This window comes from Diospyros lotus, chromosome 11, assembly GCF_014633365.1.
Source record: "Diospyros lotus cultivar Yz01 chromosome 11, ASM1463336v1, whole genome shotgun sequence".
In the NCBI taxonomy this organism is placed as follows: Eukaryota; Viridiplantae; Streptophyta; class Magnoliopsida; order Ericales; family Ebenaceae; genus Diospyros; species Diospyros lotus.
In genome coordinates this window covers 32,468,382-32,484,385 of record NC_068348.1, presented here as the reverse complement: position 1 = coordinate 32,484,385, position 16,004 = coordinate 32,468,382, and the positions used below count along the sequence as shown (strand labels likewise).

At 37.8% G+C, this 16,004-nt stretch overlaps 1 protein-coding gene across 4 annotated transcripts in view; it reads right to left on the bottom strand.

The window, feature by feature from the left end:
• Positions 1-16,004, bottom strand: part of LOC127812892 (glutamate receptor 2.2-like) — a 78,952-nt gene that overhangs the window by 60,697 nt on the left and 2,251 nt on the right. The window contains exons 2-6 of one of the 4 annotated variants that reach the window (XM_052353438.1): positions 14,516-15,837; positions 13,648-13,960; positions 13,134-13,531; positions 12,646-13,060; positions 11,626-12,007 (exon numbers count right to left, since the gene is read on the bottom strand). In XM_052353438.1, coding sequence (XP_052209398.1) covers positions 11,964-12,007; positions 12,646-13,060; positions 13,134-13,531; positions 13,648-13,960; positions 14,516-15,837 — 2,492 coding nt within the window. In that variant the 3' untranslated portion in view covers positions 11,626-11,963. Of the gene's footprint in view, positions 1-11,625; positions 12,008-12,645; positions 13,061-13,127; positions 13,532-13,647; positions 13,961-14,515; positions 15,838-16,004 lie in introns of those variants that run through there. The other 3 variants (XM_052353440.1, XM_052353439.1, XM_052353441.1) reach the window with 3 other exon arrangements.

Here is a 16,004-nt window from a genome sequence, read left to right as displayed (position 1 = left end):
TTTCGACTGTAAAAACGAGAGAAAGAGAAATGACAAGAAAGAAAATATTTTTCATCACAGAAAATTCTTTCCAAATTTATCTCCTATTTCTTGGATTTTCTTTCAATTTTTCTAGCATTTTCTTCACAAACTAATAAAAAAAAATCATGGCTTTCTTTTCTCCAAAATCTTCTTCCACACTTATTTTTACAGAAGGGAAGGACATAGACTATAAAACAAAGGCAAATTATGAAGATATTGTTCAATGTTCATGAGTAATGAGCCGTTCAAGTCAGAGGGGCAAATTGGGTCATTCATGAGGGATAAATTGGTCATTTCAACGTCTCTATACAGCTTCTGTAAATATTTTTCTGTACAAATAGCACAACTCATACTTTTATTGTAGCCCAAACAAACATTCTAAACTTACCCTTCACCACAAATTATAATCAAAGCAAGCACGAAACATACTTGAGATCATCTAATAGAGATCAACCTTTGAATAGCTCAAAACTCATCAATCTCACAATTAGCAACGATAGAATAGAATATTTGATAGACAATGAACAACTCGGAAAGATCTTAAAAAAAGAAGAAGACCCCGAGGCATAGTTTCGTTGGCAAAGAAAAAAATCTCCTGAGATGTTGCTCTTTGGACCCCCAAGTTCCATGTTCGAGCCTTGCTCAGGGGAAGAGAAACCTAACAGATAGAACGATCCTGAAAATTGAAAACTGTCTGTCGCCTTCATGTTCTCGGATGGGGCTAAGGATCGAGCTGGCCGCTGAGTCCTTTGACTTACATCTCTTATTGATATTGTGGGGCTGAACAGCGGGGGTGTTCGTAATGGTGCGTTAACCAAAAAAAAAAAAAAGAAGAAATCATAAAAGAAAGGCTAGTGGCAAAAATAATATGAATCTCCTTTTGCGAAATTACAATTTAATCCAATCATTTTCGTTTTGACAATTAGATCCAAACTAATTCAATTGGGTGCAATTTTATTCAACATGTTAAACCAATTTAGAGGGCATGTGCTCATACTGAGTTGGCACGACAGATGTCGAATAATAATATTATGAGTAAGACCCACATGTACACATAAGTAAAAAAAAAAAAATGAATAATCAATAGTAACGATGGTGGAAGGAGTTTGTGGCTCCTTTACCATGGGTTGTCAGAATTAGAAACAACCCCCAACTTCCCAAAATTAACAGCCATCTCTCACCCCCTATTTCCCACAGCATCATCACTACTATTAATCACGTCATTGCTCTTTCACCTCCTTTGCCTCCATGGCTAACAACCCTTCTAGTGCCCCACAGTCCTCATCCAAACCATGTCTCGCACTGAGGCCTCCATTCGTCACCACCTCTCCCACCCTAGTGACGACCAAGCTACTCTTCCTCTTAACTACTTCGTTGCCATAGCCTTTACTTCCAAAGTTGGGATTTCAGCTTTCTTCGAAGCCCTAAGCACCCTCAACAGCACCATTACTGCCCTCGGCAAGGACTTAAAGTGGTTGGGAGTTGTCGTAGACTGTTCATATTTTATTTATTTATATATATATATATGTGGGTCTCACAATTATTATTATTATATTACATTTTTCATTCCACATTAGTATGAACACATTTACCTTGAATCAATTTTATGTGTTGAATAAAATTGCACCAAATTAAACTAATTTGGATCTTGATGATGGTTTTTGGGATCGACCACCACGTGCTACCTCTGCAAATGGATCTTGGGAATAGGATCTTGGACTTGGCGATGTCGGACCTCGGTGACAGAACCTGCAAGACAATAGAGTGACAGGGCTAGGGTCCCCCAAGGTGGACTCCGACGCTCAAATCAGTAGAATAAATGCAAGTAGTCATAAATGTAAGAGCTGGAGAGCTTTTTTTATACCTGGTGAGGACCTTTGCTTTTTATAGATAGGTCCATTATGGGGTGCCCGAGATAGGCGGACACGACTCCCTAGGACCCCCGTCAAGTTGGAACGGGTCTCGCGGTCCAGCCCGAATTTTTTGGACTCCACTTCGGATTGTAGACTTGTCACGTGTCAGTCTCGCGGGCAATCCACATGGCGAGTGAAGCTACTAGCGCGTGGGGGCATTATTGTAATTTTAGCTATTGTCGCATCACTTGCCCCTCACTCCTTGAGTTGAGCTAAAAATCATGCTGGGTCGAGAAGTAGCTTAATTTTTTATGTTATTTGATTGTAAACTTTTCTCGAGGTGCGTAAGAGTATTTTTAGCTCGACAAATGATGATGATGATTTGTGAGACCAATCACCACGCGTTGCCTCGACAAATGGACCTTGGGAGTGGAAGCTTTAGACTTGGGTATTCCTAGCCTCGGATCTGTAACCTGTACTTTGGACTTGGTTATGCCTGGAGCTATTTGTGGGGATGTAGCCTGTAAGATAATGGAGCAATAAGGCTGGTCATGTTGGGATTCCCTAGTTAGGTTGGTCTGGTTGGGATTCTTTGGTTAGGTTTGGGATTCCCTGGTCTGGCTAGGATGTCCTCTGATCAGGCTCGTCTGGTCAGGTTGGGATTTCCCCTGATCAGATTGGGATCCCTTGGTTAGGCTGGGATTTCCACTGGTCAAGTTGGGATTTCCCCTGGTCAGGCTTGGATCTCTTGGTCTAGCTGATCAGGCTGGGATATCCTCTAGTCAAGTTAGGATCCCTTAGTCTAGCTAGTCAGGCTGGGATTTTCCCTGGTCAGGTTGGGATCCCTTGGACTCTAGACCCTTGGATTCACTCCCACACAGAACAGGGTGTTGGGCTCTAAATTTTTTCCTTGACTATTAGTCCACTTTTGGGGATAGCCTAGGGTTAGTGACCCTTGGATTTTAGTCCATCTTCATCTTGGGGACGGCCTAGGGCTCTTGACTCTTGCATTTTAGTCGCTCGCTCGTAGATGAGGGTGTTGAGTTTCTTCTGGCCATTAGTCCACCTTCATCTTAGGATCGACCACCACATGTCACCTCTGCAAATGGACCTCGGGAATAGGACCTCGAACTTGGCGATGTCGGACCTCAGTGATAGAATCTGCAAGACAACGGAGTAACAGGGATAGGGTCTCCCGAGGTGGAATCCAATGCTCAAATCAATATAATAAATGCAAGTAGTCATAAATGTAAGAGTTGGAGAGCTTTTTTTATACTTGGTGAGGACCCCTAGTTTTATAGACGAGTCCATTATGGGGTGCCCGAGATAGGCGGACACGACTCCCTAGGACCTCGATTAAGCTGGAACAGGTCTTGCAATCCAATCCGAATTTTTTGGACTCCGCTTCGGATTGTGGACTTGCCACATGTCAGTCTCTCGGGCAATTCACGTGGCGAGTGAAGCTACTAACACGTGGGGGCATTCTTGTAATTTTAAGTATTGCCATGTCAGATCTAATTGCTAAAATTAAAATAATTGGATTAAATTACAAATTTGTGAAATGATTTGATTACGTTTTACTATTAGCCCCAAAACAAAGGGAGCAAAATTAGGAATTTTTGAATTTCCACCATGTCGCATGAGACCAATCAAACATGCACCTTAACTTTCGGAGAAGCACCATCTCAAGCTCAAAGCTTTCACTTGTCGCTATATATATGCACGCCAATATTGTCACAGGCCACCTTGACCAAATCAACCATTATTAAAGATTTAATGAATGAATATTTTACCTAAAGATTCTTTTACATCCATGATGGGCCCGTTCAAGTGGGGTCGGTTTGTGGATCTAACTTTTTTGGTTTTACTAGCTAATTGTAAAACCAAATGATCCAGCCTCATGTGACAACTGATTTAATAAAAGAATATTTTCTCTTTTTCTTTTTTTTTTATTAAGATTTGTATTTTTTATGGCTATATATGTCACAATATCAATACTACAATATTGTACCCTTAAAATTAAGAGCTGTTGGACCTTCCCAAAAGATTTTCATTGATTTTGTCACGTAGTGGAGCGGACAACTGCACGCGGCCTTCTTCATAGTTTACCTTGACCAACAAACGACGATTTTCAGTTTGCCTCACAACAACCATGAAATGGACTTAGTTCGGTCCATATTCAGTCGGCTTGAAGACTTCAATGATGCTAGTGAGAGATGATTTGGTGGTTCAGTATCTTTCATATATATATCTATATCTATATCACTCTGGTGTCCTCTACTCTCTCTCTCTCTATCCCCCTCTCTCGCGTCTACTGCATCTCTCTGGTGTATCCTCTTTCTATTCGATGTCTCTGCATCTCTTCCGACGTTTCCTCTCTCTTTTCGACGACTCATGGACCTCTCTGGTGTCTTCTCGTCTCCCCTAACATCTACAATGTCTTATCTATTGATGTTTTTTATTAAGTTATTACAGAAAAAAAAGATTATAAAATGATCTTATAGACTCATAAAAATACACAAATAAAATATGAATTTAAAATTTTGTTCTAAAATTGTTAATCAGGAGGGTTTGATAATGAAAAAGAGTCTAGATTTTAATTTTAAATCACCAATAGGCAAGTGTTCATTACATTTTAAGTTATTAGAAGTTAAAAATATAAAAAATATTAGATAGTGAATATATATTGTCCAACTTTCAATAAATATATATTTAGTTATAATAAGAGTTTTGGTTAGGGATTTTATTAACATATAATAATATAAGTTTTTATTCTTTCATGCTTTTGTCTTTATATTTAGTCATGTTTTTCGTCTACTTTTAAAGTCTTTTTGCAACTTAAGAGAGAAAGAGAGAGATAGAGAAAAGTAGAGGAGACTATTAAATGCGCGGGAGTGGGTGCTGCCCCAGTCCACGAGCGCACAAATATGTTACCACACACCCGGGGGGGGGGTGAATTGAATGTTATATTTAAGTTTTGAATTTTTTTTTCTTGAAATGAGGAAGAAGTGCTCTGAAATAGTGAGTGTACATTGCAGTTTGCAAAGCATGAAAGAATTTAAAGTAAGAATAAAACAAATAAAGCAAGAGATTTATGCTGGTTCAGATTAACCAACCTAATCCACTACCTTAAGTTCTCACTAAAGATTTTCACATCCATTAACACCTCCAAATTCAACTCAAGTAGCCCTCTAGCAACCAGCTAAATAGATACAAATCCTCTTACTAACACTTGGTAGGTTCTCTAGTTCATAAACTAGGCAATATAACAATAAATTTTACAATCAATGAGAATTTAAAAGATAGTACTCTTAGCTACAATGAGTATCAAATATAGGAATCAAATGCTATAATAAATGTTACAAGACATATGCTTTGCCTTAATTTGAATGTCAAAAATGAAAGCTAAATGAGAGATGTAAGATTAAAGGTGAGCTTGAGCAATTGTACTTCTTCATTAACTCTCCCATAAGCTATTTCATGCTCTATTTATAGTATTCTGGTCAACCAAACAAGAAAATTGAAATAAATGACTATTGCCCCACATTAAGTGCTTGAAAGCTAGCCATTTTAATAATATCAAAATAGAAACTGCTGACATATGCATAAAATCGGTCAAGTGTTTCTTTTTAAACATTTTAATTTTCAAAAAGATCTTTCAACATTTTAAAAAGAAGTCGACTTAGATAAATAAACTATCGACTGTTTTAGGCATAAGGTCGATTATTCTAAAGAAATGTTCACATGTTACTGTCATTGTAAAATATTTTTGAATTAAAACTGTCAGGGCTCGTTCCTAGATTTTCCTGCTAGTATAGAAATTCCGAGAGAATGTCCATTTAAGATGGATACAGGTACAATAATCACTCAAAATTTGTCAAAAATTTCTTTTCATTTCAATATTTACTCACTATCAATAGGAACCATAATAAGTATTATACATTATCATCTCATGTAATATCCTGGGAGCCCAGAGAATGATAGTATATATTGAGGATAAGTAAGGAAGAAAACAACACCACCTGGATACATTTTGGGCTGAATGTTGGCAAAGAACTCCCAAGTTAAGCGTGCTTGACCTGGGGTAATCCAAGAATTGGTGACTTCCCTGGAAAGTTCGCGTAGGTCCATCGGGGTAAGTTGTTCAGGTCTTTCTTATCGCTCGATACAGGATGTTACAGATGGTATCAGAGCCGACCCCCGAGCCTCTGAGCGTGGTGGTAGGGAAAACCTCAGCGAGGATGTTGAGTCCCCAATTGGGGGTGCGTGTAGGCACCTTAGGCGAATCCCACATCGGTCATGCAAAGGGGGGAGATCTGGGACCAGTTGTAAGGTCGCATGACGAGGATGTCATGTGTTTAAGGGGGGGAGAATGTAATATCCCGGGAGCCCAGAGAAGGATAATATATATCAAGGATAAGTAAGAAAGGAAACAACACCAGCTGAATACCTTTTGAGCTGAATGTTGGCAAAGAACTCTCAAGTTAAGCGTGCTTGACCTGGGGTAATCCAAGAATGGGTGACCCTCCTGGGAAGTTTGCTTAGGTCTATCAGGGTAAGTTGTTCCGGTCTTTCTTATCGCTCGATACAGGATGTTACATCTCGGACTTACCACCCTTACATTTTTAAAATAAAAAGGGCACTAAGTCTTTAAATTCAACATGAAACATTCTACTTATGTCCTCAAAATTTACACCCATGGATCTTCAAGTCGGGACATCTCTGTACACATCTAACCAAAACTCATCCCAAATATCTATCTTCCACTCTCCTGGAATGACAAAAGAAATAAAGTGAGCCACAAGGCTCAGCAAGTATATAGCAAAGAGAATCATCAATAAATCGATATATGAAGGCATGATTAACTCAGAGTCAAAGGAAAATCATTACTCGACATATAGACATCGATTGGGATTATGCCTTCTACACTCAACAACAACAACCTTACAAAATTACCATTTCTTACTTTTTTATCAAACCATATTTTTCAAAATGAGTGACTGCACTCTCACCCTACAATTAAAACACAAAACAAAACAAAATAAAAAATTTATATTTTTTTTATTTAGGTGGGAGGTTTATACTCGTCAGTGTACGAGTGTAGTTGTAGTCCAAATTTAAATTTATACTTTCTGGATGAGTTCAGGTCGTCCACTGAGAGATTTATTTATGGCAAAAGGAAAAGAATATCACGCACACGCACACGCACACGCATTTAGATGGATTGGTAACAAGATTTTTTTATGGTGTTTTTAGATAACAGAAACTAGAAAATAAAGCAAGGCAGAAGTTGAAATAAATGCTTAATGTGAGGATATAAAATTGGATAGCTCTTGAGTTAAGACAATTTCAGCACCAACTCGTTGATTCCCAAATTTTAGCATACAAGGTTAGTAACATTAATTTAATTTCAGATATGAAGGTTTGTTATTAAATGTAATTAGAGATGATGATAGTTCTAGTTTAAGCAATCCCCATACATGATATGTGGGATTTTAATTTAAGCAACTACCATAAATTCAATTGCAATTAATACACAAAATAACTAAATTAATCATCCGGGTTTGGGTATGATAGCATTTCCAGTTCTAGTAACTCTCATGCGTGACATGAAAGCTCTGAGTTAGGCTTACGCTCTAATCCAAAGCTAGTGATTTCCCAATAATTAAAATACACTCATACTGAAATTTAAATTAATATTACTCATTTAAAGCGCAGCTTTCTTTGGGAATCATTGGCATTGGACACTGTCCTTGCCTTAACCCAATGTTAGATTTAGCTATTCATTTCCATTTAAAAGTTAATTGACAGAAATTTAAATGGCGTAATTTAAATAACATAATTTAAATGACAAGAATTAAAATAACAAAAAACTAACCGGCCATTTAGGCGGTGGATAATTTAAACGATAGGAATTAAAATTGCAGAAATTTAAAGGCAAGAACTAACTGGCCATTTAGGCGGTGGATTATAAAGTAACAATAAATAACATAAGAATTCAAGAGAACAAAGAAAATAAGTAAGATCACAAGAGAAGACAAGAGAGAGAATAAGAGAAATTCTCTAAGAGAAACTCTAAGAACAAAACTAAACTTTGATTCAAATAATAACAACTTTCTCACAAATGCACCCAAGTGAGCTATTTATAGCCCACAAGATGCAATACAAACCACACAATTATTCAACTAAACATAATTATATCTAATGGGCACTCACAAAACATTCACCTAACTAGTGGAAGAAAATTAGGTAAAAGACAAAAAATACAAAAGACTTTAAGTGGTGGACTACTCATAATAATACAAAAGACTTTAGGTGGTAAAACACTTATAAAAATACAAAACAAGGAAAAATCTTCTACAAATTGGGCTTTGTTGGGTCTTTGATTGGTCTTGGGCCTTTCTTATGTTGGATTTTATTTGATAGTTGGGCCAAGTGCACTTGAAACATCCTCTAGACTCCATAGTTTGCCCATGAATTTGAGCAACAATAATGGGTAATCCAACATCTTCGATTTATGCCCCTAATTAATTGTAGAAGTCAACTTCCTTGCTTCATCCTGTAATAATATGTAATGCAAATAATTATTTATTTTAAGCATAATTATAAAGCCCAAATGGGGATATAATTCATTAAGATTTAGCAAATATTGACCCCTCATTAGTGAGCCATAAGGCTTGACAAGTGTATGGAACAATGAAAAATGGATATGATTGGTTTTTCCCTAAACATCATGCATATCATGCTGTATATAGAAACACATGTCAGTCTCATATACATAAGCAACACACAATCAATGCCATGTGGTTATATAACACGTTATCTAGACATAATATAAATGCATAGATGCACACATATGGTCCTTGGGGCCCACAAAAAAACAGACACTGACACCCAAAAATCGATATACAAACTTGCCAACAGCCAAGGATAAGCTACCAAATCAACCACCTGAGCCCAAGGCTCCCATACCACGTCTATAGATATCATCTCCATCATTGTTGTCATCATGTGTCACAACACTCACAATCTTATTAAGGTCACAAGCTACTGTGGGCCTCCACCCACAATCTTACGCATAGTAATCACAAGCCAATCTCCACCACCATTACCACCATGTAATGCAATACATAAGAAATGCAATGGTTTTTGCAATATTAACTTGATGACAATGCCCCGATAAGCCAAGTATATATCAGGCTATGCTACGTCCATGTAGGAATTCACACACACGAATTCTCTAATGCATATGTAGCAGCCCTCTCCCGTATAATCCCATTAGCATAGGACATTCGAAAGGAGGTCGTCACAAAAATTATATAGAATAATATAACTCAACATTACAACTTCTAATCTTAGATATCATCAATGGAAGCATTAGCATAAGTTTACATCATCTTGGCACTATGGCTTATACAAAATGAATACAAGGGCATTAATGGAATTAACAAAATAAAAATCTCCTCACAATGCGCCCTCGGTAAAACTACCAACACGGACATTTTTGTTGGGAACGTTCTTGTACACTTCTAACTTGGGCTCAAACCCCACTAAACTCCCCCCTAACGATCTCCTTGCCCTTATCTAGAATGACAAAGATTAAACAAGGTGAGTCACAAGGCTCAACAAGTATATATATAATAACGAGAACAAAAAGGGATGAATAACAGAAATAGAGTACACCTGACTCTCCAATACAATTTAAACCCATCATTCAATTCCTATTATTAATACCATTCCATACCATCATCATTATGGATTTATGCAACATTTCATTTTCCATAATCACATAGATCTCCATACATCGCATTGGCTCACACGGCCTTCCATATACATGATCACCTCGACTCTCAAAGCCATTTATTCACATACATGCATGTATGCATATACATATAAGTCAATTTTCACTCATTGGCTTGAGCATTGTCCACCGGTGTAATACCCTAGAACTTGATATAAAGGTTGGATGTTGTAATGAAAATTGTAGTAGCAAAATTAGTAGTATTTTGATTCAGGGCATTAATGTAATAAAGAAGATGATTGCAATAATGATTCGTTATCCTAAAAGACATAAGTTGGAGAGATGGGATTGGATTTGAGAATTTTTCCCTAAAGTCTTAAAGTCTTATGGTTGTAATGATTAATCTTACACCAAAAGTTTTGGAATGACTTAGCTTGGAAGTTGTAAGGTTAGCTTGGAAAGGAAGAATGGTTGTAATGATTAACTTTACCCTAAAAGTCTAAGATAATATAACTTGGAAGACTTGTATTAGCTTGCGAAAGAAGAGGATAATAGAGTAATTGTACTTCTTCATTAACTCTCCCACAAGCTATTTCATGCTCTATTTATAGTATTCTGGTCAACTAAACAAGAAAATTGAAATAAATGACTGTTGCCCCACATTAAATGCTTGAAAACTAGTCATTTTAATAATATCAAAATAGAAATTACTGACAGATGCATAAAATCAGTCAACTGTTTCTTTTCAAACATTTTAATTTTCAAAAAGATCTTTCAACATTTTAAAAAGAAGTCGACTTAGATAAATAAACTATCGGCTGTTTTAGGCATAAGGTCAATTGTTCTAAAGAAATGTCGACATGTTACTGTCATTGTAAACTATTTTTGAACTAAAACTGTCAGGGCTTGTTCCCAGATTTTTCTACTAGCATAGAAAGTCCAGGAGAAGGTCCATTTAAGATGAATACAAATACAATAATCACTCAAAATTTATCAAAAAATTATTTTCATTTCCATATTTGCTCATTATCAATAGGAGCCATAATAAGTATTATACATTCTTTACATTATCATCTCGGGCTTATCACCCTTACATTTTCAAAATAAAAAGGGTACTAAGACTTTAAATTCAACATGAAACACTCTACTCATGCCCTCAAAATTTACACCCATGGATCTTGAGGCCGGGATATCTCTGTACACATCTAACCAAAACTCGTCCCAAATATCTATCTTCCACTTTCTTGGAATGACAAAAGAAATAAAGTGAGCCACAAGGTTCAGCAAGTATATAGCAAAGGGAATCATCAATAGATATATATATATATATGAAGGCATGATTAACTCAGAGTCAAAGGAAAATCATTACCCGACATATATACATCGATTAGGATTATGCCTTCTACACTTGACAACAACAACCTCACAAAATTACCATTTCTTACTTTTTTATCAAACCATATTTTTCAAGGTGAGCCATAAGGCTCGACAAGTGTATGGAACAACAAAAAATGGATACGATGGGTTCTTCCCTAAACATCATGCATATCGTGCTGTATATGGAAACACACACCAGTCTCATATACATAACCAACACACAATCCATGCCATGTGGTTATATAACACATTACCTAGCCATAACATAAATGCATAGATGCACACATATGGTCCTTGGGGCCCACAAAAATGTAGACACTGACACCCAAAAATCGATATACAAACCTGTCAGCAGCCAAGGATAAGTTACCAAATCAACCACCTGAGCCCAAGGCTCCCATACCACATCCATAGATATCATCTTTATCATTGTTGTCATCATGTGTCACAACACTCACAATCTTATCAAGGTCACAAGTTGTTGTGGGCCTCCACCCACAGTCTTACACATCGCAATCACAAGCCAATCTCCACCACCATTACCACCATGTAATGCAATACATAAGAAATTCATTGGCTTTTGCAACATTAACGTGATGACAATGCCCTGATAAGCCAAGTATATATTAGGCTATGCTACGTCCACGTAGGAATTCACACACACAAATGCTCTAAGGCATATGTAGCGGCCCTCTCCCGGATAATCCCACTAACATAGGACATCCGAAAGGAGATCGTCACAAAAATGATATAGAATAATATAACTCAACATCATAACTTCTAATCTTAGATATTATCAACGGAAGCATTAATATAAGTTTACATCATCTTGGCACTATGGCTTATACAAAATGAATACAAGGGCACTAATGGAATTAACAAAATAAAAATCTCCTCACAATGCGCCCTCGACAAAACTACCAACACGAACCTTTTTGTTGGGAACGTCCTTGTACACTTCTAACTTGCACTCAAACCCGGCTGGACTCGCCCCTAACGATCTCCTTGCCCTTACCTAGAATGACAAAGATTAAACAAGGTGAGTCAAAAGGCTCAACAAGTATACATATAATAACGAGAACAAGAAGGGATGAATAACAAAAATAGAGTACACCCGACTCCCCAATACAATTTAAACCCATCATTCAATTCTTATTATTAATACCATTCCATACCATCATCATTATGGATTTATGCAACATTTTATTTGCCATAATCACTTAGATCTCCATACATCGCATTGGCTTACACGGCTTTCCATATACACAGATCACCTTGACTCTCAAAGCCATTTATTCACATGCATGCATATATGCATATATACATATATATAAGTCAATTTTTCACTCATTGGCTTGAGCATTGCCCAGCCGATTATATGGTCACCTCACCTGCATCAGGTGCTTCATAGGATATCATTTTCTTTCTCATCCGCAGAACATAGCTGTTGTGCCAAAATAATAGTAATAGGGGTGCAAAAAATAATGTCATGTAATGCTCATGGGGTCTCATATAAGTATAACATACATGCTCCATTATAAAAATGTACACATCATGCACATTTAAACATTTCAATAACACTTCAAGATGGATGAGAGTTCATATAAGGGGAAGGATAGAATCAGATGCTTGAAGGACTTAGTAGGAGATTACCAGCACTAGGTTCACCACTATCTACACTACAGATAGTGTTCCCGTCTTGAAATCCAGGCTTCTTGAAAGTATTGCTAGAGAGGTCTTTTTTGTCAAAGTTATTAGCCAGCGCAATGATCTTTTCCCATATTGAAGCATTGGGCTCAAGCTGATTTAATACGTGCTTATGCTGATGTACAAACCTTATGGTATATATTACGAAAGCTGAAAGTGTAGCTAAGCCAGCAATGAGGAACAAGCCCCAAAAGCTCTCAACACCAAGGCTGACACTGTTGGAAGAAAGCGAGTTGCTGGAATCTGGGCAATTGCTTTCGTTATAGAGGACTTTGTCTATCTCCACCATTTTCTCTCCTTCAATCACATTTAAGACTGCTCTTGAAACATCATTTACGAGTGGGGAACCAATTGGAAACACCTGCAAATTATGATAAGTTAAAGTTACGCACCTTCATGAACCTGGAGAGAGAGAGAGAGAGAGAGAGACGTACAAAGCCAAAGCCATCTGTTCTATTAGTTGGTGGAAGCATAGTGTATTTGGAGCAATATTTGGAGAGAAAGACCTTCATGTAAGGGGTTTCATCGAAAGCAGCAGCAACACTGCCATCTCTAAGGAGTTTATCCAATTCCTCAGAAGAATTGTAGGTCTTGATTGATCTAGACTCATCAAAACCCAATTGTTTTAGAATGTTTTTGACGAAAGTACCTTCTTGGCAACCCACATTCTCATTTTTCTTTATAAGTTCACTTAGATCGGTAACAGTGGGTTCAAGCTGTTGAACTGTTAACATTGAAGTTAGACTCGCCGTGTAACTTTGAAACAGTATCAGCACCACAAAACACCACACAATCACCACAAACCTGCCCAAGTTGCTCACAATCCTTTCCCCTGCAAAAGTATTGATTTTTGAATAATCATTCATGATTAACACCAATGCATATTATTTGATGATATGATATAAAGCCTGATTAACTTAATTAAGAAAAATGATAAGAAGTTATTACTCTGGGCAAAGACCATGGTGGAGAAGGCGAACCAAAAAATGGTTCCAACCTGATGAGAAGGAGGCCCCCGAAAGTCCGCATTTATCTGATGTTCAAGAACCCAAATCACAAAGCCAACTGAAACGAATGAACAAAAACTTGTTAACCAAAGATTCCAAGTCAAAGGCTTCAAGAACACCCATGCATTCTTCTTCTTCTTGTCCCTAAGTGGCACAACCATTGCCACTCCAGACTCGATGAAAGGCAAACTGAAGTCCACGTGGTTTGACCTGTTTGCAAGAATGGTAATATCTCCAACCACTGCATCAAACTTCTGTTCCTCATAAAATAGTCAACATATATGTATTGTTAATACTAGTTAGAGAATTATAACCAATTGACACAAAAATTTAATCGCACGTGCACTTCGATATATGTGTTTGAAAATTGGTCCTCAAATCCCAAAGCAGACGAAATTTAAGTTTTTGGAAACATTAAATCTAAGTTTGTATAGGAAATTTATTTCCGAGGAAAATTGGAAAATTTGATAAAGGGATGCCTGCCCATGATGAGTGCTACAATTCAACAACTAGCGTCATGTGAGTGAGTGAGTGACTAGTTATTTGAATGAGAATTGCAAGAGTTTTTTAACTTTGTCAAATTGTAGTTGTGCGGGGAATGATCATTTTTTCATTTAAAATCTACCAACCACCATTGATTGAGAAGATTTTTCACATATTATTGTAGGGGCGTTGAAAGCGGACCACGTTAACTTTCTACTTTCTCTTCTCTTAATTTCTACGTGCGATGTGTGTGCGAGTTGATCCCCACAACATGGACATATAAAACTGGAAAAACGTACTGGGAACGAGAAGAGAAAGAGAATTACCCCTTTATAAACCTGCTCCACCAAATCATTGTAGTCACCTTCACTCTTCCCGTCAGGAGTTGCATATGGAAAATATTTGTATGCAACTGGATATGGTAGTGTGGCCATTACGGCATCAAACACTTTGATGCAGTAACCTTCAGGCGGCCTGGTCTTATTATCGCCATACACCTTCACAAATTCAGTGAAGCCAGTCTTGACTGGAACTCCTATTCTCAGCTTCTTACCATATAAGGGATTGGCCACCCAACCTTTGGGCGGAGACGTAGTGTCACCTGGCCATATAATTGATCGAAGATTGTCCTTGGAAGTGGAATAACCCACAGTAGTTGTATTAGTGAGGTTGAAGACTTTGGTGAGTCCCTTTTCTGCTGTCCAAAATCCGATTCCCTTTTGACCATTGCCAATCACATTAACTATCTGGTATGCTGATGTTTGTAGCTGACCATCAACCATTTGGAAATGTCCATTGAGTCCTTGAAATTTAGTATTTTTAAGAGCTTGGAGAAGTTTTGGGCCCAATTGAGAGACTCTCAAAGTTTCAAGATCTGTTGAATTTTTTGATGTGTTCGTCTCCAGAAAGGCAGTAGTATTTGTGGCGCCAACTTCCTCCACCGCCATAGCCAGTGCAGTAGCAGCATCATATGCCCATAGTCCGAAAACATTTAGATCAGCATGCTTAAACTTGGTTTTCCACCTAACTCTGAAATTCTCAAACTGTTTTGTTGGGACGACATAAGGCTTTACGCCCAATACTCCTTGCATTGAATCGATGACTTGGGGATGCAACGAAGTCAAGTAATTTCCCACCGCATCGGTTATGATCCAAACATACCCCTCGATCATCATTCCAATCTCTTTTGCTTTCATAAACAGCTGAGAGGCCAGATCAGGAAACATGTGGACAATGAACACTCTAGTTTGCTTTGTTTTCAACTTGTAAAGCTCGGCAGCAATTTGATCGACTGTGGCCGAGGGAGGAATGACGCTCCGGTAAGGTATCCAAGCATCGATTTCGTGCAAGGCATCGGCCATAGAAGGCATTATTCCCTCCCCAAATGCGTTGTCTACATAGATTGGAACAACTTCTCGCCATCCAAAGGCTCGAACGATGGCAGCAATGGCTTTTGCTTGAGAGGAATCGTTATGCGCGATGCGAACGAAATATGGCGTCCGAAGTGGTGATAGAGAAGGGCTTGTTGTAGAGAAGGAAATAATGGGCACTTGAGCTTTGGTGCCAAGATCAATTACGAAGTGAGCTTGCATGGATGTTGATGGACCAACAATGGCATGCACTCGAGCATATTTCAGCAGGTATAGAGCTGCAGCATTTCAAAGGAAACTAATCAAATATTATGTTAATTAATTAATTAGTAGATAAAAAGGCTACGCTCTATATCTATGTCGAAACCTCAGCCAATAATAAAGAAGTCCTAAGGCTCCGTCCTAGAGAGAAAGCCCATTAGGGCTCTAAAGACACTAGCCTTAC